At 41.1% G+C, this 23,178-nt stretch overlaps 1 protein-coding gene and 1 non-coding gene across 5 annotated transcripts; both read right to left on the bottom strand.

Annotated features, from left to right (window-relative positions):
- Positions 1–484: 484 nt before the first annotated feature.
- On the bottom strand, positions 485–19,824 carry ppm1j (protein phosphatase, Mg2+/Mn2+ dependent, 1J). Of its 4 annotated transcripts, none has more exons than XM_028999188.1 (10): positions 19,667–19,823; positions 11,422–11,536; positions 8,217–8,546; positions 7,455–7,567; positions 5,941–6,025; positions 5,497–5,615; positions 5,213–5,276; positions 3,289–3,396; positions 2,076–2,227; positions 485–1,868 (listed from the first exon to the last, which is right to left on the bottom strand). In XM_028999188.1, the coding sequence occupies exons 1-10, from the start codon at positions 19,669–19,671 to the stop codon at positions 1,721–1,723; spliced, it is 1,239 nt and encodes a 412-aa protein (XP_028855021.1). In that variant the 5' UTR covers positions 19,672–19,823; the 3' UTR covers positions 485–1,720. The 4 variants fall into 4 exon arrangements, with proteins under 4 accessions (XP_028855021.1, XP_028855020.1, XP_028855023.1 ...); XM_028999187.1 differs by lacking the exon at positions 19,667–19,823 and adding an exon at positions 19,252–19,511; XM_028999190.1 differs by lacking the exon at positions 19,667–19,823 and adding an exon at positions 13,924–14,036.
- On the bottom strand, positions 12,299–12,370 carry trnap-ugg (transfer RNA proline (anticodon UGG)). Its single transcript has one exon. It is a non-coding gene; the product is annotated as a tRNA-Pro (tRNA).
- Positions 19,825–23,178: the final 3,354 nt, after the last annotated feature.

Below are 23,178 nucleotides of genomic sequence, written 5' to 3'. Positions count from 1 at the left end.
GTCAGGTCTCCACTTTTTGTTAAGTACATACCTCCACATGTGTTCATTCATAGTTTTGACGCCTTCGGTGATAATCTATCAATGTAAATGGTCATGAAAATAAAGAAAACACATTGAATGAGGTGTGTCCAAATTTTGGCCTGTACTGTATATCTGTCCCAATCACTCATACAGTCCTGTGCATCTATTTATATAGAAGTTCATTGCCCTATAATATTATTTTACTTTAATCAAGTTGATAACATGCACAAAACTGTGTCGTTTACAGTGGTCTTGAGGCACAAATGTTATTGCCATCATCATTATTGTGCCAGTGTGGAAGGGAACCTGAGGATATTATTATCCTGTTATTATCACGCTTTTCTGGAGATTTGAGACATTTTGAATGCATGGACAGTTTCTGAAAACTGAAGCCATTTTTTATACAATTCTACAATATCAAATTTAAAGTATTGCCAGCTCACCATAAACCCCACTCAAAGAATAACATTTTAAAAATGTTTTTATTGTTTTGTGCTTTTAATAAAGTTTTTTTTTTTTCGAAATGTAAGTTACACTTTGCTTCTGGTCAAATGCAGAAAAGAGATTTTTTTTTTCTCCCCACGTTTTAAACTGTATAGCAAATACATCACAACAGATAGGTAACATGAAAAAGGTAACATGAAAAAAGCCATGGTACAGCACATTAGTAAATCTGCTATGGATAGAGTGTACTGTATGTGCACTTTTGCACCATGCACAACCACATTTTTCCTCTCCTGTAGACCCTCACTAATGAGACGGATTGTGCCATCGCCATAGCACCCACACAGTAAGGCAGTCTTGTGTCAGTGTTCTCGCACGCTGACTCATCTTCTCATCTCAAGTACAAGTTAACAGCAAACTGGACTTTAAGGAGAAGGAGAAAGAAAGAACAGGCTACGAAATCTACAACTGTGTTGAGATGAAAGTGCAGTGACACTTGAAGTGAAGTGTGGGGGCCGAGGAGCTCGGATCGGATGGACACAGGGACCACAGTGGCACTATCTCATAGTCAACTACATTCTACATGGCTATTTTGAGAGGTAGGGAAAAAGGTCACGGTTTCTTTATTCAAGAATGTGCATTAACGTGGTTCTGGCTTCAAAAAGCAGTACTAATAAGCAATTTAGCCTCAGGATGGTCTGTCACCACAGCATTAATCAATAAAAGACTGAGAGATGATGCATTTATTATTATTAATATTATTAATATGAGAGCCACCTCATTTGATGTATCCCTCAAAAGTGGGTACGGTACTCCCAACACATCCAGGAGAGGAAAAGGTCCAATGAAGTATCTCTGTGTTAAGTATTTATTTCTACTGTTAAATATTACACCGGAGCAACTCTCGCTCTCGGGGACCTTCATTAGAGATTTAAAAGATGACATATCACCGCTCTCGAAATGAAAATGATGAGCCGCCCTTTTTGTAAACAGGCTTCATTTATAGCAAGTTGGGAGCAATACTGAGGAGATGATTGGAAGCCTGGAGATGTCATGTAACACCTGATATGTCACGGACAAGGCAATTCGGAGCCTGGGTAGGGTTGGCAATAGGCAGGATGGAGCCAGAGCAGGCACTCGTGCCCAGGCGTCCCTGATGGAAATGGTGTCATATGTGCGCCTCTGCTGGGTGGGGCTGGAGCCACGGCGGACCCCGGTCCCGACGTGCTTTTCCTTCATTTTTGACCGAGTCCTGTCATGTCTCCATCTCGGCTCCGGCCAGCGGGATTACAAATACTGTGATGTCATCCCCTGAGCCTAGCCTCTCGTTGGGCAGCCGCCAGCCCCTCTCCTTCAGAACACCACGAGACCTCATCAGCAGTTCCTGGGCCGCCAGAGTGTATCTTTCAAAAAACAGAAACAAAATCTCCTCATCAACATCAATCTAGACTTCTTCTAAACAGACACTTTTCTAACGGCAAGGAATATTTTGAGGCGTTTATGTGTGTTTACTGACATCTATTGGCAGCTTTGATTAAGTGCATCATGCATACATGGAGTACTGCATACATGGAGAAAAACATGCACACCGACTTGGGAGAACTGCATACCTCATGGGGTCGTTTGGGTCACAGCATGAAAGGAATGAGGTCACTGCCTCTGCAACATCCTTATCTGTGGTGACATCCCACAGGCCATCTGTCCCCATGATCAGGACGTCATCAGGGCCATGTTTGTGCCCTGCCAGTTCGTAAACCTTGACCTGGACAAAAACCACAAAGAGAAAAACAAAAAAATCCAAAAAAGGCTGGGAAAACAGCTGCTAAACACATTCTGATGAGACAATATGAGATATTTTCAACGCGCAGTGTATTATTAATATAAAAGCAATCAACCCTTTGATGTCTTTTTTTCATAGCAAATTCTTACCTGTGGATCATACAGTGAATCATACCCTGCTGCAGTCTTTTAGACGCACCCTTTACAATCGTGTGACTCACACGATCTATTCTAGGGTATGTCTGATTACACATCAATCCTCATTTACATAATGCACCCCCTGATAATGAGAATCATTAAAAGGATTCCTGGCCTGTAGAAGCAGGAAGTAGACACGGTTCATAGGGTACTTTACCGTCCAAAGAAAAAAAATTATTTTAAACTGAAGATAAACTTTACTAAGTGCAGACCAACAATGGTGTTGTTTGTTTAAATTTGCTTTAGAAATAAATACATTTGATGAAAATGCAGATCATGCCTTTTGGAGTTTTAGCTGTGGTGGATCCAAAAAAGGACTCAATAAAAGGAGGAGAAGCTGGGATCTTTGGTGTCATCAAAAAAGGTGCTTTCTGGGTGTTATTTCATAGTTTTTCAATCTTCATCTTTTTATTCCACAGTGTGAACACTGTCCAAAAAATATTAATTAGTAGGTGTCGCCTAACCTTTAACCTACAGGCCACCATGTTCAAGCAACATTTGACCTTATAGCATAAACAGCTAATTCATGAATCATGTTCAATTTTACACTGGAATTACACTGCCAATTACACTGGCAGGTCAGCCAAATATTCTTATGCATTATAAAATAACTTTATAGCATCTTTGGCTCTGAACCTGACTTTGCTTCCAAATCAAACATACTCTTACACAGGTAAAAAAACTGAATTAATTGACAAAATGCTTTTGGGGCTAAATTGTTGATATTCATTTTGGCTTAAACTGAATATGAAGTGCAGCAAATTTATTTCAGGAGACAAATAAACTGAGCAAATTGTTAAGATGCACAGGGAGATCTTGCACAGGTACAGGCTCATTCATGCCCACCTCTGGACAGCAGGAGAGAAACGGCTTGATGTGAATGTTGGAGTTGTACACTTTCAAGTCGTGGTCTCCCAAGCCTCGTGTTACTCCTATGGTGGCCATGACCCGTGCCTGCAACACGCAAATGTATAAAGGGTTACTGACAGCAGGTTAAACCCTCAGGGTGTGCTGCATGATTCCAGGAAAATCCACTTAAGTGGGATTACAGACAGGAGCACAGCCCAGAGTAATGAGCATTTCCAGAATGTCGGTGAAAAAAAGCAGAGTTCAACAGTAACCACTACACGAACACACACACGCACACACACAAGAATGAATACAAGCAGAAGTTCTCATCATTTAAAAGGAGTTAAAGGATCACTTCTTGCAGTGGAATGACCCTGCTGAGAGTGGATGTAAGAAAAAACCTGAGAAGGCAGCACATGTCCCAGAGCACTGCACTGCATCTCAACCAGTGCCAGATTAAAAAAATGCTCACAGTTCAGCCTAGAATGTACAATATACAGTATATTAAATACAGAGAGGCAAAAGGTATTTGGCAGCCACTCAAAAAGTTGAGAGAGGTCTGTAAATTTCATCACTTCAACTGTGAGAAACAGAATGTAAAAACAAATCCAGGAAATCACATTCTGTGATGTTTAAATTTATTTGTATAATGGTGCAGAAAATACAGTAAGTACATAACATAGTCACTCCTTTGTTGAAAGGCGGTGTGTTTTGGATCATTGAGGATCAAAGATCCATGCAAGTTTCATTTTCACTGATGGAAGGAGGTTTTTGCCCAACATCTCATGATACATGGCCCCGTAATCCTTTCCTTTATATGGATCAGTTGTCTTGGGATGCAAGCATTCTTCCCCCTACAAACACAAGTTTTATTTTGGTATCATCTGACCACAACGGATCACCCAGATGGTCTCGGTCAAACTTTAGATGGGCCTGGACATGTGCTGGTCCCAGCTCTCTTCAGGTCATTGACCAGTTACCCCCCTGTAGCTCTGGGCTGGTACCTCACCGTTTCTGAGGTCATTTTTACCCCACAAAGTGAGATCTTGCATGCAGCAAGCATGCACCACGTCAAGCAGCACCATGTCGAGCGAGATTGTCAGTGATTACATTTTCTAATAATTGCTCTAACAGTTCTCTCCTCACAAAGCTGCTTGCCAGTTGTAGATGGAACCTGTAGTCTTGTGCAGGTATACAGTCTTGTCCCTGGTGTCCTTAAACAGCTCTCTGGTCTTGGCCATGGTGGAGTGTGACTGTTTGAAAGTGTGGACAGGTGTCTTTTATACAGAAGTTCAAACAGGCGCCATTAATACACGTAATGATTGAAGGGTAGAAGAGCTTCTTAAAGAAGAAGTAACAGGTCTGTGAGGGCCAGAATTCTTCCTTGTTTGCAGGTGCTAAATACTTGTTTCCTGCACCATATAAAAATAATTTCTTTAAAAACCATACAGTGTGGTTTCCTGGATTTTTTTTTACATTCAGTCTGTCACAGTTGAAGTGTACCAATGATTACTATTACAGAGATCTCTCATCTTTTTAAGTGGAACAACTTGCACAGTCAGTGGTAGTATTGCAGTATTTTTACCCAAATTGTCTTTATATGTGCCGCTTGTTCAATAAATCTTATTACGATGGTCCAGGTGTCCAAGCTGCAGACAACACTTATATAATTCTTAATAAATATTTCCCTGAACTATTTCTCATTCTTGTTGCACTCATTATTTAAAACATGCTTGTGTAATGCATCCTTGTTCGAAACTAAATACTACTAATCCTCCACATCTGATTGTTAGGGTTAGTCTATTTAATTATTCTTTTTCAAAATAATGATTTACTCATAATCATTCAGAATATTTTCTGTTGAAAAATGCACCAGAACCCAGCTCATTACATGATATTAGAATTTTTGTTTTATGATTACCTTTTTCCCCTCTCCATAAATTAGAGGGAATTTGAGATCATCTTCAACAATCGTCTTGTACGCCCTGTTTGGAAAAATAAATGTAAAGTTAGAAGTACATAATATTTTGCAGCATGCAAGTCACAACGTGACCCAACATCCTGCAATAAGAAGACAAACACTGTGAGATTTTTCTTAACAGGTTTCAAACGTACAGGTATACAAAGGAAAACAAGCAAACATACAAGAGCCTTGGCAATTCTGCACTGAGCAGAGCTAAATGAACCAGAAGCCTGGATGTTTACCAGCCAGTCATTGTGTGGTCCCTGAAAAGCATCTTCTTGCCCAGCTCTTTGTGTTGGATCCTGCGGGGGAACTCAATGTGTGTGAACTCGTTTCCAAGCAGCTCCGGCTTCAGGAAGCCCTGGAGGGACAAACAGAGTGGAGTCAATGGCTGAATCGCATGCTGCAATGAGCCCTTTAAAATCAGTCTATAAATACTTCATGAGGCACGTGGTGCCGCGAGGAGATAGCAGAACCACAAATGAGAAATTCAGGAGAATGTGTGAGGCTCTGGATGCAAAAAATATGAAAGCATGTTATTAACTATGGTCTTCACAAATTCCCATTACATTTGAGGGTGTAGTTAGCATCTTCACCAAAAGAAATGACAGAAATTACAAATTGTCATTAGTCATAATAAATGTTTGCTATGTATTAAATTATCCTGACTATTTTCTGCTACTCACAAGGTACTGGAGCCGCTGTCGCTCCGTTTCTGGTGTGAACTCGCTGGACATGGGGATGATCTCATTATTACGTACAATTATGGCTCTGTGAAGAAAGACAGCAGACAACAATAGAAATGTGGAACAGAAACACAGTGCACATGCAAAACACAGACAATCTTCCATTTCTTGGCATAAATTTAAAGATGGCTTGTATGCATACCCAGTGGAAAACAACCAAAGGATCTGGACCAACCAAGACTGCGGTAAAATACATTAAAGTGAAAGGATTGTCATTGTGAAACACAGCACAGCACATGGTGCACACAACGAAATGTGTCCTCTGCTTTTAACCAGCACCTCAGTGGCACCTTGGTGGTTTGGGACTCGAACCAGCAACCTTCTGATTATGGGTCCGTTTCCGTAACCGCTAGGCCACCACTCTCCACATCACTGCCACATTACACAAATACAACAGTAGGTGGTAGAATAAATATAATCAGAACTGAAATGGTGGAGGAAGCCTTTTCAATATATAAGACGTCTGTAGAGCAAATACAACATATAAATAGGTTTAGTGTCATATCCGTATCTATCTGTCAATAAAGAAATGCTTATTTTAGAAAACCACAAAAGTTGGATGGAGGAGGAGAGTGTCAGCAGGCTCACAGGTTGTGGAGAACACGAATGGTGTGTGCGGTTAGACACAAGCCCCAGACAAGAGTGCAGGTAATGAAGGTTAAATACAATATAACTTACCAATAAACATACAATGCGTTTACATGGTTTGTCATGATCCGGACCGGTAATGTTCCCTGATCGTGTTCACATGTTTATTTATATAATTGTATAAAGCTATCCTGTTCGTGTCTGTTCGCTGTCGGGTCATTGCGTGTTGATGTTCCCCTGTCTCGTGTTATGTATTAAATCCCTGTTGTGTGAAGTTGTGCGTATGCGTCCTCCTTCATCGCCATGTCCAGCCCAACGTGACATGGTTACTTTTGACATCATGATAGTACCAGAGAAATCACAGTGGTACACGTAAAGGCAAGGAGACTTACATTTACAGCATTTATCAGACGCCATTATCCAGAGCGACATACAGTCAGTAGTTACAGGGACACTCCCCCCCTGGAGCAACTTAGGGTTAAGTGTCTTGCTCAGGGACACAATGGTAGTAAGTGGGATTTCTGGTTCATAGGCGAGTGTGTTACCCACTAGGCTACTACCACTTACAGGTCACAAACGCACCTGTATGATACAAACAGGTATTGTACAGGAAAGGTTCCAGGCAGGAGGAACGCCGGCATAGCGTTCTAACATAGGTTCATGCCACGGATATATAGGCGGCAAAAGCAGGTAATCACTGAGGGGTGGAGCCTCGCCTGCCAATGTCTGGGATTTTTAACAGCTGCCCCTGGGGTTTTACTAACACAAATACTGGCTACATGCTGCTTATAAATGACTTCCCTATACATATATCACACATGAGAGTGCAGATAATAAATGTATTTTGATGAAAACTGCATATTTACCTGCTGTCTCCTGCATTCGCCACATAGAGTTTCCCCATCAAATGGACAGCAGCCAAGGCACAGCATCCCCCTGAAATGCTATATGATGCTTTCTCCTTCTCAATCAGATCATCCTACTCAAAAAAAAAAAAAAAAAACAGCTGATGGATTGTTTGTTGTGGAGAGTGGCTACTGATATTCAAAGCAGAACAAAGGGATTTGCTTGAGGTAATCAGATATGAGGTAATTTGCCAAAAAAAGGTTATTTGCCATAAACAGATGGGTGTAGATCATAAATAAATAAAGTCAAATAAAGTACTGCACGGTCTGGAAGCTCATTAAACATTTATGTCTAATATTTCAGTGTAATAATATTCGCTACTGTACAATAGTATTTACAGACTCTGCTTCTGAGCAATATTTTTTTTATAATTGTCTCTTTCTACATTTTTGAAGCATTTAACTTTAATTGTAGCATTTAAGTCTAATGTTATATATATTTGTATACTTGCTGTAACAAGGTATCTTCTCAAGAACCTATCTGGGTGGAGGGAGAGGGGGCTCTTTCTTTGATCAAGATCCCCTCGTCACATGCACTTTCAGAGGCATGAGTTGAATATATCGTCACCACCACCACAACACCAATTGATGGAATATCTTATGGAATAATGTACATAATAATGAATAAATGAACATTGAGGATGAGGCCCTAACATTTTACATTCAAATTTGTCACACAACTCAGCATAAGATGCACTGGCCTTTTCACCGAGTGAGACTCACCATCTGCTTGAAGGCATTCTCTATGATGCCTGTGATCAGACTCTCCAAGCTGACCACCTTCTCCATGTGAAAGTGTGCTACTGGGTCATTGATGCACTCCTGGTCATCAGCGTCCTGAGTCGCTCCTTTCTTTGCCTCCACCTGATAGGGGCTTCCATTTTTTGTCAGGCATATTGGGGGTGCCGCAGATGGATTCTCGAACAGATGGGCAACATCTCCCAGCCGATCCCTGATGAGCCGGTGCAGAAGTTTTGACGCCATGATGGCTGCACCAGATCCAGCATGCCCATCAAACACACCCCAGAAGTGCAGAGGAATGCCAGTGTTATCCTGAAGGAAGCAGATGACAACATTTCTCACTGTTTATAGCATTTCCCTTCTGTTCACAGCAAAAGAAACACCAACATTTTACTTCAATTTTACACATATCTGATTTTTAATACATTACATATAATCTGGCAGTTTCCAATTTCATGGAAATAAAATGAACTGAGAGTCTGATGGGACATCATTCTGAAGTGGAAGTGTGTTCTCCGTCTGTCATACATTTATTTAAATCAAATGTCAACTCTGCCTTCGTCAAAATTCCATTCTGGAGGGCAGTCAGCTGGAGATCGGACATTGTGGAGGATTTCATCGAATGGGGAATGAGGGCTTAGTACTTGGTTGTCAGTTTAGAATTAGAATTCAAGGTGGGTCTCTGCTACACATGAATGCAGTGGTTCTCAAACAAGCAGGACACAGAACCAATCGAAAACAGGCAAATGTTAAATACGTGTGCGTGACATTGTAATAATCAACGATGCTGTTAAAGTGGCACTTTACTGACATCAAAAAACATGTTCCCATCAAAAAACAATTTCCCATGCATGTCAAATATCATCCACCCAGAGTGTAGTTTGTTCCTAGATCTGTAGGGGGCACTTTTTCCATACATTTACACTTTCAGAACACCTTGGCATTGTAGGACATATGGTGGCTTCCATAAAACACAACAAACTATTTTCTTAATATTACACACTTGTGTTGGTTTTGCACTAAAATGGCTTTTCCAACAGAATATGTTCCTAATGATAATTGTTTTACTCATATGGACAAATCAGGAACAAGGGTAGAAGACAGAAATCAAGGGTAAAAAAATCTAAATGCAGAGTGCAAGATTACATTAGGGCTGCACGATTTGGGGAAAAAGACATATTGCGATTATTGAGATCAATATTGCGATATGCGATATGATAAACATACAAACTACTTATAACCTGAAATGCCCAGTGCTTTCAAAATACAATATTCTACAAAATTAAATAAATCACAAAAAACTCTTTTACATTACTGTCGAACGACAAACCCTGGTAAGGCTAAACAACTGTTTTGATTATATTTGGCCATTATAAAATCCCGTATTATAGTTCTTACGTTTAACCAAAACGTTGTTTGGAGGCTGACTTGAACTCAGGGATGCATAGCTTTGCTAGCTTAGCTAAGGTTAAGATTTGTAAACAGAGGTGAATATCTTTAGGAAACCTTCAAAGAGGCTGACTTGAACACAGGAATGCATAGCTTCGCTATCTTAGCCTATCTTAGCTAAGGTTAAGACTTATAAAACAGGGATTTTATAATGGCAAAAATATATTAAAAACAATTGTCCAGCCTTACCTATGAAATGTAATCCCTGGTTTGGAGCGTACAGCGGTTTGTACAGCACCAAGCAGCACAAGAGTGAGGCATTTTTATGCACTTCTCTCCATAGACATGTATATGCTTCACGCCACGGCAGAGCCTCTCGCAATATGGCGGCGACGTTGACGTACGATGCAGCGCGTCTTGCGGCGTCTAACCATATGTCTCCGAATCGAAAGTCATGTGACCAAATACGTCACATCCGACTGAAGTGAGACTCGCAAACTTTGAGAGAATGAGAGAATGGATCGGATATGTTGCCGATCCAATCCATGTACTAATCATTTAAATCGCAGCTTTTTGCGTTCATGTAATCGCACAGACTGACATCGCGTCAAAGACGATTGCGATTAGATTAATCGTGCAGCACTAGATCACATTAAAGTAAAACAGACAGCTAAATCACAGTCAGTGTCTCTGGTTAAATAGACACACAGAAGCTTGGCATCTGAAAGGATTGTAAAACTGTAAAGCCCCTCTGCTGCATTTAACATCTGTCTACAGTGGCCCACAGCAGGGCGCTGTTCTACATTTCACCAAACAGACTGAGATGCCGCCTGAAATGCCAACGTCATAATTCCGGACGTGGCACTTGACAAGATTTCACTCAGAAATTACATCCATTTTCTTCAGAAGATAGGTCTCCTTCGAAATCTGTGGGCCCATGTCCCAGTCAGGAGGTAAAATGTCCCTCCATAGCCTTTACAGAGCCTGATTACACAGGGATAGGCCGGCTGCTCCGCCAAAGGAACATCTGTTCTGCTCTCGTTGTGGAGGGGGAGGGGCCTGTAAATGGGTGACGTAATTGATTTAGCTGAGTGGGAATCACTGGTATGTGTGGGTGGGTGGGATTTGTGTGGACAGGGCTGGGTCGGGTTTATAAAAAAAGAAACAGAATAAACACTGATGCGAGATTTTGCAGAAAGTCTCATTGAGCGTGTGCTTTGAAGGCACATGTACACAAACCAAAACTCAACACCTTGTGTGGCCGTGGACCACATCACTTACGGTTTTAATTAAAAGCTCTTTCTTCTGAATCATGGACAGAAATCCTGTGCAACTGCAATGGCTTATGATTGCAGATTAGAGATATGTGAGGAACTGAGCAGCAAGTCTCAGCAGCAAGTTTGAAGCCCTAAATAGGCTTCTACAAAAGAGCATTGAGAAGTCAAAATATTCAGGTAGCTTTATTTTAAGCCATGCATTTTTTTGGGACTAATGCATGCCCATGTTAGTGGAGATTCATTATACTTTTAGCACAAGCTAAATAACCAAAGAAAGAGGCTTTCAGAGGCTTCACAAATGGGAGCCAGTCAGTTACTTTGTCGAACAATGCACCCTGCCCACTTGCCCTAAAAGTTACAAATTCCAGACTCAGCCCTTGATAGCAAATTTGTGACTCTTCCTGTTCTTGCTTAGGTGCCTATTTTGTGCATAGATGATAAACCATTGTGGACATGGACAGATGGAGGAAATGGAAAGGTTTATGTCCATTAATCCACAGGGCTGGGACCATGCGTCTTACCCCACTGTCATCCAATAACACGGACGTTCGCTGCTTGCCGGTGGTTTTCTTCACATACAGCAGCTCACAGGATGCCTGGTCTTCATTCAGCATGCTCTTCCCAGCATTAATGACCCTAGGAGTGAAGGAAATAGCACGAGACAAGAAGGGTGAAGAAGAGAAAAGGAAATCAAAATTAACCAAGGAGTATGATGCAGCAGATTACAGGGCACTCCCAACTGAAAACAAGGGAGGGCAAAGTGCTCTCATCGTTTGGTAATTGCAATCCAATGGACTCTCAGCAGCACTCTCTTGACACTAAAGGGAGGCAATAATTCAGCCTGGAGATCAATCTGGTCTCGACGTTGCTGAATGTTGTAGATGCTGCATTTTGATTTTGTCTGGATGTAGCATCAGCTGCCTGCGGACACATTCTGGACCACATTTTAAACTCTTAACTCAGTGGACAAAAGACAATTCTTAGAACAGCAATTGTAGCTAAATATAAAGTGTATTAAGATTCGAATGAAAACCCAATTTCCCCAAGTGTAGGCCGTGTTAAAGTTACATTTAAATATTGTAACATAAGTCGACACAATCACAATTTTGTCCATATCGTGAAAGTGAAGTGATTGTCACACGTGATACACAGCAGCACAGCACACAGTGCACACAGTGAAATTTGTCCTCTGCATTTAACCCATCACCCTGAGTGAGCAGTGGGCAGCCATGACAGGCGCCCGGGGAGCAGTGTGTGGGGACGGTGCTTTGCTCAGTGGCACCTCAGTGGTACCTTGGCAGATCGGGATTCGAACCAGCAACCTTCTGATTACGGGGCCGCTTCCTTAACCACTAGGCCACCACTGCCCAAACATTTAGGCAACACAAACATTTCAATGGGCTCGTCCGGGATTTGAACCCGGGACCTCTCGCACCCAAAGCGAGAATCATACCCCTAGACCAACGAGCCAAGCGTTAATATGTAATATGTAATATGTAATATGTAATCCTTTTTAATACTCAAAACATGATTAATTCTGCATCTGCTTTGGCCTCCCATTTCATTCTTTGTGACACTGTGGGCACCTTACAGTTGCAAAACACAACTATTGGGGCTGCAGCTAAAGTCTATTTTAATAGTCGACTAGTCACCAGTTATAATCGACTAGTCATTGACTAGCTGAATTACAAATTGCATAATTATAAATCGGCTGTGCTTTTGCATTTAGCACGATGTTATTTAAATTAGGTGGCAAATAACAAAAACAAGAAAGATCCTTCACTCATATTTGTTGCTGATATTAAATAAAACTATGTCCATTTTCCAAACAATGGGGAAAAAGCGCAGAATAGAGAATAAAACAGAGTCAAGGACTGGCACATTAGCAGCAGTGAAACAGTGCAAAACGTTAACAAATTACAATAAGGTTATTTTAATCACAGTTTATCACAGTTCACAGTTTATAACTAAAATGATATTCACAGAATATTAAGCACGCTGCCTCTGGAAAAGATAGCTGTCCATCGCGGGGTGTTGCTTCATGTGTCAGTATCAAGCTATTAGTGTTGACAATTGGCTGAGAGAGATGTCACTCAGTTTGATGAGCATGTTTTTGAGCAAATAGCAGATTTCTGTAATTCATGTTAGACAGAGCATATGACGGAATCTAGTCACCGCTGAAATTAGGGTTAATCAGGGGCATCAATTGAGCTTAGTATCAATGTTAGAAGTGTATTTTTTATAAACTGAGATACTACAAAGCGAGCAAGCTTTTAAAAGTCTTTATTTTCAAATGATCAGCCTTGGATTCAACTTGTTGTTTGGACCCTGTAGAGGACAGGAATAGGTGGAGTCTGGGGGGATGTTTACTTAATTACACATGTTGGGTCATGTAGGCTGATGATGGTGGTAATTTATATAGTATCACTATATAGTCATATAGTCTTAGTGACCTTAGGTGACCAAACATTGTGATACACAGCACACGATGCACACAATGAAATGTGTCCTCTGCATTTAACACATCACCCTTAGTGTGTGGGGACGGTACTTTGCACAAGGGGACCTCAGTGGCACCTTGGCGGTTCAGGATTTGAACCTGCAACCCTTTGGTTAGGAGTCTGAGCTATGTGTAGAGTCACTGTGCCAGAGCCACAAATGAGCAGCAGATGTAGATGGTTTGGATTACAAGTTCATACATTCATGATGGCAAAAAGCTAGTATTAGGGGATTTGAGAGATCAGGAGAAGAAATGCACGTTTACAGCTTCTGCGTCTGCTATCATAACCACAGTCTGATCAAAAATGATCAACAGTGAAAACTACTTTGAAGTGACAAATACTCCCTTGATCACCATAGGTTGACAGTGTTCTACTCACATTGGAAAAAGAAAATAAAACGCGGCCGACACAAATCTGGATTATAAAAAGCCTCCCCCTTCTAATCAGTTGAAAGCAGCAAAGCTGGAATCAAGGATCAGAGCCTTGCATTAGTACTAATGACATTTAAACGTTTAAACCTACCATATTTTACCAAGGCCTTCTGAAAAACAAACAGCTACTTGATCATGTCTGTTGGTAAATCCAAGGGAAACAGGTCTAATAATGTTACATAATATTATCAGTCTTCTGTCCTACTTTATGATTCTTTCAACTTGGCTGAAAGAGTGGAAAAATTCTACTTCCTCATGAAAATAATGACGAAATGAAAACCATCGAGTTGTCGCCTGTGACGTCGAGGCCCGTGCTTCTTGGTCCTGACTGACATGTGACTGAAAAATGTGCTTATTTTAATAAACTGGGATCCATCTGTCCCCAACTCCCTCAAATGGGCCCTGAAAAGAGGAAATGGTGAATACCGGCAAGTTCCCCTTCTACAGTCACAAGTGTTTTCTTTTCAACCTGCAAGATTTCTGCATAAAGATGAGATTTCTATTTTCGGCACTCTTACTCTGCGTCACTTCTTCACAGCTTTCACGAGTCATGTAAGACCTCCTTTGTGATCAGTAGATGCTATACCCTTTGATATACCCTTCCTTTTTTCCCTTGTGAAGTGTTTTATGTAAAAAGAAAACAGCGTCTTTCTCAGATGACCCGAAGGTGAGTTCCATCAACAAGTAAAAGAACCTGCTAACACCCCTTTTCCAAGTTAAAAAGGTCACTTCCTGCTTGTGGCAATATTGAGGTTTCCTGTCTGTGCTCTGCTTAGGCACTCTGAGGCCAGAAGGGTTTCAGAAAAAATGTCATGACAGTAGGCCTTCCTCTCCACTCATATCAACTATACAGGACATGACATTTACCCAATTATTTTCACTGGAAATGTTACAATTTGTGTTGCATGAACCTGGACCAAGTGTCTTATAACCAGTCTATGCCAAATGCTGCTCTGGCCTGTTCTACCCACTCACTCACACATGGCCAATTTAAAGTTGCCAATTCACCTATCTTGCAAGCCTTTGAATGGTGGGGGGAAACCGGAGACCCCAGAAGAAAACCCACGGCGCAAACTAGCAACCTTACCCAGTAAGGACATATATTAGACTTATAACAGACAGGTATGGCACCAGGGTATGGTCAAATCTATCTCCAAAGACAACAACAATACATACTTAATTAAATAATCTGGTTCATCCTGAATGGCGCTTGGCACCAAACAATGTCATCAATAATCTTGGAGCATAACATGTGATGGTAAATGGTCACACCTGCTTCTGTGTAATGGACAAAGCTTGTGGCACAACCCGAAAAACAAGTTGAGCAAAATATTACTGTGGCACGTTACCTACACCCAGTTTGAGCACCCTGAACCTTAAAAGTTTTCAGTTGCTTACATGTCACATTTTGTCACGTTGAAAGGACAGAAACAAGCTGCAAGCTGCATGGTTTTGAATGACGAATTCATTTAAAACCTCCTGCTTAATTATTCCATCCATGATGACACTCATGGGTTTATTTAAGCAACAGGCTCAATCAACACCCTTTAAATTAATTAACACATGTCCCACTTTTCTCAGCACTGAGAATCACCCCGGAATTTTTTGGCCAGTGCTGTACAGCCGTCTCCTTGAACCATACAGATGACTCAGCTCTTCTCTTGTCTTAAGTTGGACTCCGCTGGGGCTGAGCAAATGGACTGCTTGCAATGGCACATTACACAATGGTCTGAGGCAACTGGGCCTGATGTCTTTCCCGAGATCAACTGAGCGGCACATTCCCTGCTTTCCTTACAGAAAAAAATGATGTTGGAGTGACACAAGGATTGTGTTGGCTTTGTTGTTTCACTTTGTTGGCTTGGGCAGTGATGCAAAAAATATGGGGTTCCACAGTACTGGGAACAAAGTACTTTGTTATTTTCATTACAGATGTCATTACTCGGTCAGTTAATCCATAGATATTCATAACATCTAGATTGGATTACTGTAATTCTCTGTTTTCTGGTTGCTCTGCTGCTTCATTGAATAAACTTCAGTTCATCCAAATCTCTGCAGCCAGGGTTCTTACACGCAATAGAAGGTATGATCACATAACTCCTGTATTGTCTTCTTTGCATTGCTTATCACCTATACAGGGTTTCTGCAGGTTTAAGGAAGCCAAATTTAGACTTTTTAAGGCCACTTTCATCCAATTTAAGACCCAGCATCAGTTATATTATTAATATATATTAATATATTATTATTTGTTATATTTAATTGTGGCATCATGGATGGAGGTAGCATCAATAATTGTTTTCTTTTTTTTTTTTTTCATGGCTGAACTTTTTTCCAATGCCCGGGAGGTGGCCAGAAATAAACTTTTAACAGATCAGGGCACAGATCAATAAACAGCCTGATATATAATAATTCTGGGTGAATTGGTATGCTCCCCTTTGTTAATTTATTTTTTAAAGGAGACCCTAATGAGTTCTGATGAATTTTGTGGAAATAAAAGGGCAACATTCAGACATGATATGAACAAACCCAGCGAAAGTCTATATTTTAGGTAGCATTTTTGCGCAGAGAATTAGAGCTCTTGAGACCCCCCACTCAAGTTTATTCAAAACTATTTGCTATTAAATAAATGATAGAATGTACATTCAAATGTGAAAACTAAAAATATAGCTAACTTTAGCTTCTCAGACAGATGTTTTTTTAAACTTTAGAGCATTTATCAGACGCCCTTATCCAGAGCGACTAACAACCAGTAGTTACAGGGACAGTCCCCCCCTGGAGCAACTTAGGGTTAAGTGTCTTGCTCAGGGACACACTGGTAGTAAGTGGGATTTGAACCTGGGTCTTCTGGTTCATAGGCGAGTGTCTTACCCACTTACCTACTAGGCTACTACCACCCTGTGCCTGGCTAGCCTCCATTTTTTCAGCATCCATTTTTGCATCTCTTTCGTGATACTAGGGTGGTAGTAGCCTAGTGGGTAACACATTTGCCTCAGAGCCAGAAAACCCAGGTTCAAATCCAATTTACTTCCATTGTGTCCCTGAGCAGGACACTTAACCCTAAGTCGCTCTGAATAAGGGCGTCTGATAAATGCTGTAAATGTAAATAAAAAAAGCATCACCTGACAACGGTTGCCGGGATTTGCAAATTTCAAATTAGAACCCAACATTTAATAAAACTAATTTACAACATGTGAAATTTTTACCAATCACTGAAACAAATTTAAGCAGCGAATCACACAGAAAAGATAAGTACCATAGACCACAGAAGTTCGTGTTTGCTCACCCGCAGTGTTGCCAATGATAATTATCATATTCGTACCATAACTTTCTCTCTTTTCTTCTGGAAGTTGCCTTTACAGTCAATCAATGCATGACGTAAGGCGTGGCGACCCACGAGGTAAACAATGATGAGGGAGCATGTGTAACATCGGCATCAGACTTTCAGAAACGAACGGGAGAAAGACCCCAGTTTTACTGGGTGCTTAAAAGCTGTAGCTAGCACGAAGAGTTAAGTTTCCTGTTGCTAAATGATATTCTGGGGAGTTCAGTGTAGGTAAAAGTTGCATTACAAATTATAATATACACAGTCTATGACAAAATGTGTTATGGAAGCAGAGGTTTTGATCATATTATTAAAATATGATCATTTTAAGATACTGGTACGATACCTAAAAATTTGCGATCTGGCAACACTGCTGACCGCTCATTTACTGCCTTAAATCCAATTGAAGACTTTTAAAGGGTCCGCTTTGCATGGTCTTGCGCATAGTAAGACCATAGTAACATACTAGTCCCTCCATAACCCACCACACTCCCTTCGTTCTCAGGGAGAAAGGCCCCCGTGTACACAAATTCACTGCAGGAAAAAGAGCATTTGCTTACAGAGCCCCAAATCTTTGGAACAATCTTCCGAGGAATGTACGAGATTCAGACACAGTATCAGTATTCAAATCCAGGCTAAAATACTACTTATACAGTCTAGCCTTCAGTATCACTCCCCTCACCATTAGTAATGCTGCAGTAGTTAGTGCCGGAAAGACCAGTTTTCTGTTCTGTTGCTGTCATTTGTTGCTAACTCATGTAAATGATCTCGGGCCCATGCTGAAACAAAGCAGACAACAGCATGTATTCTGTTCTTCTTCAGTGTTCTGGGATGTAATAAACGCTCATATGAAGTTGATTTAGTGTGACATCCTTGTATATGACCGTTTAGTCCAAGCAAAACAGGAAGTGAGGCAACTTTCTTGGTATTCTTGTATTTTTAAATTAAATGACAATGGCAAAGCACAGCAACGGGGCAGTGGTGGCCAAGCCGGTAAGGCAACAGGCCCCTAAAAAAGCAAGGTTGCTGGTTTGAATCCTGAACTGCCAACGTGCCACTGAGGTGCCACTGAGCAAAGCACCGTCCCCACACACTGCTCCCCGGGCGCCTGTCATGGCTGCCCACTGCTCACCAAGGGTGATGGTTAAAAGAAAAGGACACATTTCATTGTGTCACCGTGTGCTGTGCTGCAGTGTTTCACAATGATAATTACTTCAATCAGCATAACTGTAAATGAGGGATACATAAAATAGAACAGAATCCAAAATTACGGGGTGGCAGGATGGGCGCAAACTTAACCCAAACCATCTCCAGTTTGGACTTATCTTCTAATTTGTGACACTCTGAATAAGAGCATCGCCTAAAGGAACGATCGCAAATACACATGCTGAGTTCCTCAGACCAGCCCTCTTCCTCTTCAGATGTGGTGCGGCGAGGACCAAGATCCCCCTTTTCCCCCTTTTAAAATTGTACGGACGTATAAGGAACGTATACATATTGGACACAGAATAAAAAATGAACTCCGCGTGCCTGACCAACAGGTCATTTTATGTAGATGCCGATTCACAGGAGCATCTACAGCAATGGTGCTACGAAAAGGAAAACTGCTGGTCAGGCCTATAATCTGAGTTTGCATCAATTAAGTAAAAAAAAAAAATATATATATATATATATGTATGTATGTATGTATGTATGTATGTACTAATGTATGTATGTATGTATATATCTACGTATTAATGTATGTATGTATGCATGCATGTCTGTACGTATTAATGTATGTATGCATGTATATATCTACGTATTAATGTAGGTATGTAGGTATGTATGCATGTATGTATGTATATATCTACGTATTAATGTATGTATGTATGTATGTATGCATGCATGTCTGTACGTATTAATGTATGTATGTATGCATGTATGTATGCATGTATATATCTACGTATTAATGCATGTACGTAGGTATGTATGCATGCATGTATGTATATAAAAGTCCACCGCAGTCTCGCATGCCGTGTCAGGGTGGAGAAAGGTTGCGTTAAGGTCGCCCACTGCGGCTGGCGCCCGGCGCGTCCGTCCCGCGTCCCTGCCCCCACTCACTCTGCGTATCCCGTCCGCCAGGGCAGCCGCGCGTCCCGCTTCAGCGCGATGACCGGGCGCGACGCGTGCTCGGTCGAGTACTGCAGCAGCTCCGGGGTGAGCTCCAGGAACTCGGGCCGGGTGTAGGGGAAGCGCGGCGGCAGCCCGTCCGCTGCGCAGTTGTGCGCGGCGCCCGAGCCGTGCTGGTGGTGATGGTGGTGGCCGTGCGGCACGATTCCCCCCACCAGGGTGGACATGGCGTTCTTAACTTTGCTGATCATCGCTGCGCCAGGAGATGCGGAGCATGAAGAAGACCGAGGCGGTTCGTCCACGCCGAGAAGAAGAAGAAGAAGAAACACCTCAACGTTTGCGCTGGAAGAAGAGAAGAAGGCGCAGGCGAGGGTGAGGCGCGACGCAGGAAGAAGTCGTTTCTGACCCCATGTGACGTTTTGACAATGTTTTCCCTCTGCGTGTCACCCGCGAGGATCCGTTGAAGCAGGAGGTACGATGAGGATGAAGAGGAGGATGATGATGAGGATCATTGTAGTCTGCCTCAGCAGCTCGGCATATCGTCACACGGGGAACTGAGGTGGGCGAGAGAATCCAGCCTCATCACGCCTCCAAAAATAATCAAATAAATAAAAACATATAAACCCCACTCACACTCACGCCTTTCTCAAACTATTATTATTATTATTATTATTATTTTTACAATCTTCGTGTTTCACTTTCTGTCAACTGTATTTATAACAGGTTGCCAGGTTTGACAATTCAAAGCGCGTGCCCAGTGGCGACCCTTTTCACACTCACAACCAATGACGTCATAGATGCTCTTACGTCACCATTTAGAGTTTATTATTTATTAAGAAGCAGCCCTGTTGCCATGGCTGCGTTATCAGACATAATATAGAAAAAGAGCTCACAGTGCTGTGAGATTTTATTAATGTTGTGCTCAAGCCAGTTCCCACAATTAATCTTATCAAATATGTGTTGTTTTATGTTATAACAGAATACATGAAATTGCATGGAGATTGCATGGAGATTCGTCCATTATTATCAACACAGGCTACTCAGATAGTGGTCTTCCTCTTAGCGCTTCTCGACCTCCCCAGCTGATCCATCCAACCTTCCCAAATTGTCCCACACGCTCCACTGTTACCTGTTCTTCCACAGGCTTCCTGTAGCTGCCATGTAAAAGAGCTCTTATGTACACTTTCTATATTCAAAAGCCACAAAACAAAATATATATATATATTTATTATTAGTTATTATGCAAACAGTATCTACAGATTGGGTCCAAATCAGGTATTTTAATGATGGATATTTAAAGCACTTATGTAAATCGCCAAATGCTGTTATACTACACGTAAAATAAGTGATGTGCACAGATTTATGTACATTGATATTAGGAGTCAATAACAGGAATGGAAGCAAATATCAGAATCAGATCGTTTATTGGTCATGTGTGTTAGTGAATTCATAAAAGGAATTTAATTCTGGTAATAAATATTAACATAAATTCTCACTTATGCAGTGAAATGCTGGTTAAAAAATATTATTTATTAAAGACACCTCCAGTCAGAGGTCATATCAGTTTTGTGCGATCCAGTGAAACATAACAGCTAAATAATTTTTAGTCAAATTTTGTATAGTGCTGTAAATATGGTCCCTCTTGCTACATTGGGCGTCAATATATTTTCTTGTTTCTTGTCACATCCATGTCAGAATTGTCACATCCATGCAAAATACTTTGACAGCCTGTCAGAGATACTTATCAATTAGTTAGATTTTCAGAATTTACAGTTTGTCATTGTCATCGTTCTCACCAAGGTTTTCATAAAACCTTGCAACACAACATGACTTTGCATTTATTTGGAAGATGTATGAAACCCAGTTAATTGAAGGTGATTGAACAACACAATACCCACAAACTTGAAAACAATCCAACCCACAACCTTGCCAAACCGGTCAGACCAATAAACAGCCACAACTCATCTTCAAAAATCTCAGTTAAATTTAACCCCTGGTTATGCCATCTCATTAAAACAGAGAAATGAAGAATAGTTTTGAGCAGCTGTTTTTGTGACAACTGGAAAATTTGTGCTATTACTACAGATCAAGTAATATAGAAAAAAAATATTATATTGTGGTTTCTTTATGAATTCTTATAGAACTCAACTCGCAACAGTATTTAATATATGATTACAATGATAAATTCACTATATAAATGGCTGAACAGATTAAATTAAAGTGAAGTGATTGTGATACACAGCAGCACAGCACATGGTGTAATGGTGTCTTCTGTTTTTCACCCTTAGTGAGCAGTGGGCAGCCATGACAGGCGCCCGGGGTGCAGTGTGTGGGGACGGTGCTTCTCTCAGTGGCACCTTGGTGGATCAGGATTCGAACCAGCAACCTTCTGATCATGGGGCCGCTTCCTTATCCACTAGGCCACCACTGCCCCAGTGGTTAAAGCCTTCTGTTGAACTTTAAACTGCCACTTCCCTTCTTGCACCTTGACAGCAACGTCTATTCACTGTAAATGTAAGCAAAAACCAGGCTGGAAACGTGCAAACCTCTTTAACTGGCTGTGAAGAGCGTGTGAAGAGTGTGTAGGAAGTGGTTATAATACTGATTTCCTAACCACCCAGAAGCCACTTTAGGAACGCAGTAGATGTGGTCCATTCTTTAGTCTTTTTTCATAGTCTATTCCAGTTAAAAAAATATTACACAGAAAATAGTTCTTATGTTTGCTGTTTTTAGAGTAAATGCGGCACATTATAGTCTACAATAAGTGTATGAGTTATTTATAACCTGCACATACATGGATATACACGCTACTACACAAGACTTAAGGTGTTTAGACTTGCAGGTTGTTTGACTGGTAAAAGCATCTTTATGCATGGTGTGGTTGATGGCCAGACAGTAGTACTTGTTACTATTGGTATATTGCAGCAGCAATAAAGGGTTCTCATCATCATCATCATCATCATCAACCAGTCCATTACATTACACAATGCAGATGGCCTATGGGAACAGCTTAAATAATACCGAAGGGTGCTAACTTATCGCTATTATTTTGACAGGGGTGGGGACCTCTGCTGACAAAAGCAGTGCTGAGCCAGGACTTTTCAGTAATACTGGAGAGAAGTGTTATTGTACGAAACATGGAATAATTACATGGTTCACTAACATCCATGTCCCCGTTGTGCATTTGCGATTAGTGTAGGGCTTCGTTTAGATTCTGTGTGTTTTGCTGGAGTTGCAGTAATGCGGCCTGAGGGCCATGATTACAACACATGGAGTAGCGCTTGAGCACAGCACCACTCAAGGTTATTATATTGGTTAGCTAGCACGCCAATGATGTTCATTAGTATAAACATTATTTAGTTGCCTAGAGAACACCCTTATTATGACTGATATGAACAACAAGTGCATTCTCATGATAATTAGCCAAGATCCTCATGCTTTCAAGCTCTAATAATGATATAGGGTCCTCCAGTTTTCACAGTACTTGCACACAATTAGCGCAAGGAAACAGCAAATGTGGAAATCTTAAACTTAAAAATCAGCTCTTCTGATCTGCAGATGTTCGTTACCCAATAACCGGAACACAATCAAAACATGTATCTTTAATATTTTATTTGTATTTAAGAAGCATGATGGTTGGAGAAACAGAGTCTTTTGAATGCAGCTTGAAGGCCTAACCTGATAAATGGTGCTCTGTTAAGATGTCAGCTGGACTAATCCACCGAGCTCAGGGGTGTGAACCAAGACCGCCTCTCTCCAGCTCATGTCTCAAGACAGGATCAGTTTTTGTGTGTGCATGTAAGGATGGGTATTTATAATGTCAAAGGGTTTTTTATACATTGCAGAATGAATACTACCGATGTGAACGATCAAAATATGGTTTGACTTTCTGTTATCCTATTAGACAATGTTACACCA

Source organism: Denticeps clupeoides, chromosome 12, assembly GCF_900700375.1.
Source record: "Denticeps clupeoides chromosome 12, fDenClu1.1, whole genome shotgun sequence".
Classification (NCBI taxonomy): domain Eukaryota; kingdom Metazoa; phylum Chordata; class Actinopteri; order Clupeiformes; family Denticipitidae; genus Denticeps; species Denticeps clupeoides.
This window is presented reverse-complemented; position numbering and strand designations above follow the sequence as displayed.

Coding starts and splice junctions, on each gene's coding strand:
- ppm1j (XM_028999187.1), bottom strand. CDS start 19,511: ATGATCAGCAAAGTTAAGAACGCCATGTCCACCCTGGTGGGGGGAATC. Junction 5,277..5,496: donor GACCACACAATGACTGGCTG/GTAAACATCCAG, acceptor TTTTCCAAACAG/GGCGTACAAGACGATTGTTG. Junction 2,228..3,288: donor TTCTCTCCTGCTGTCCAGAG/GTGGGCATGAAT, acceptor GTTTTTGTCCAG/GTCAAGGTTTACGAACTGGC.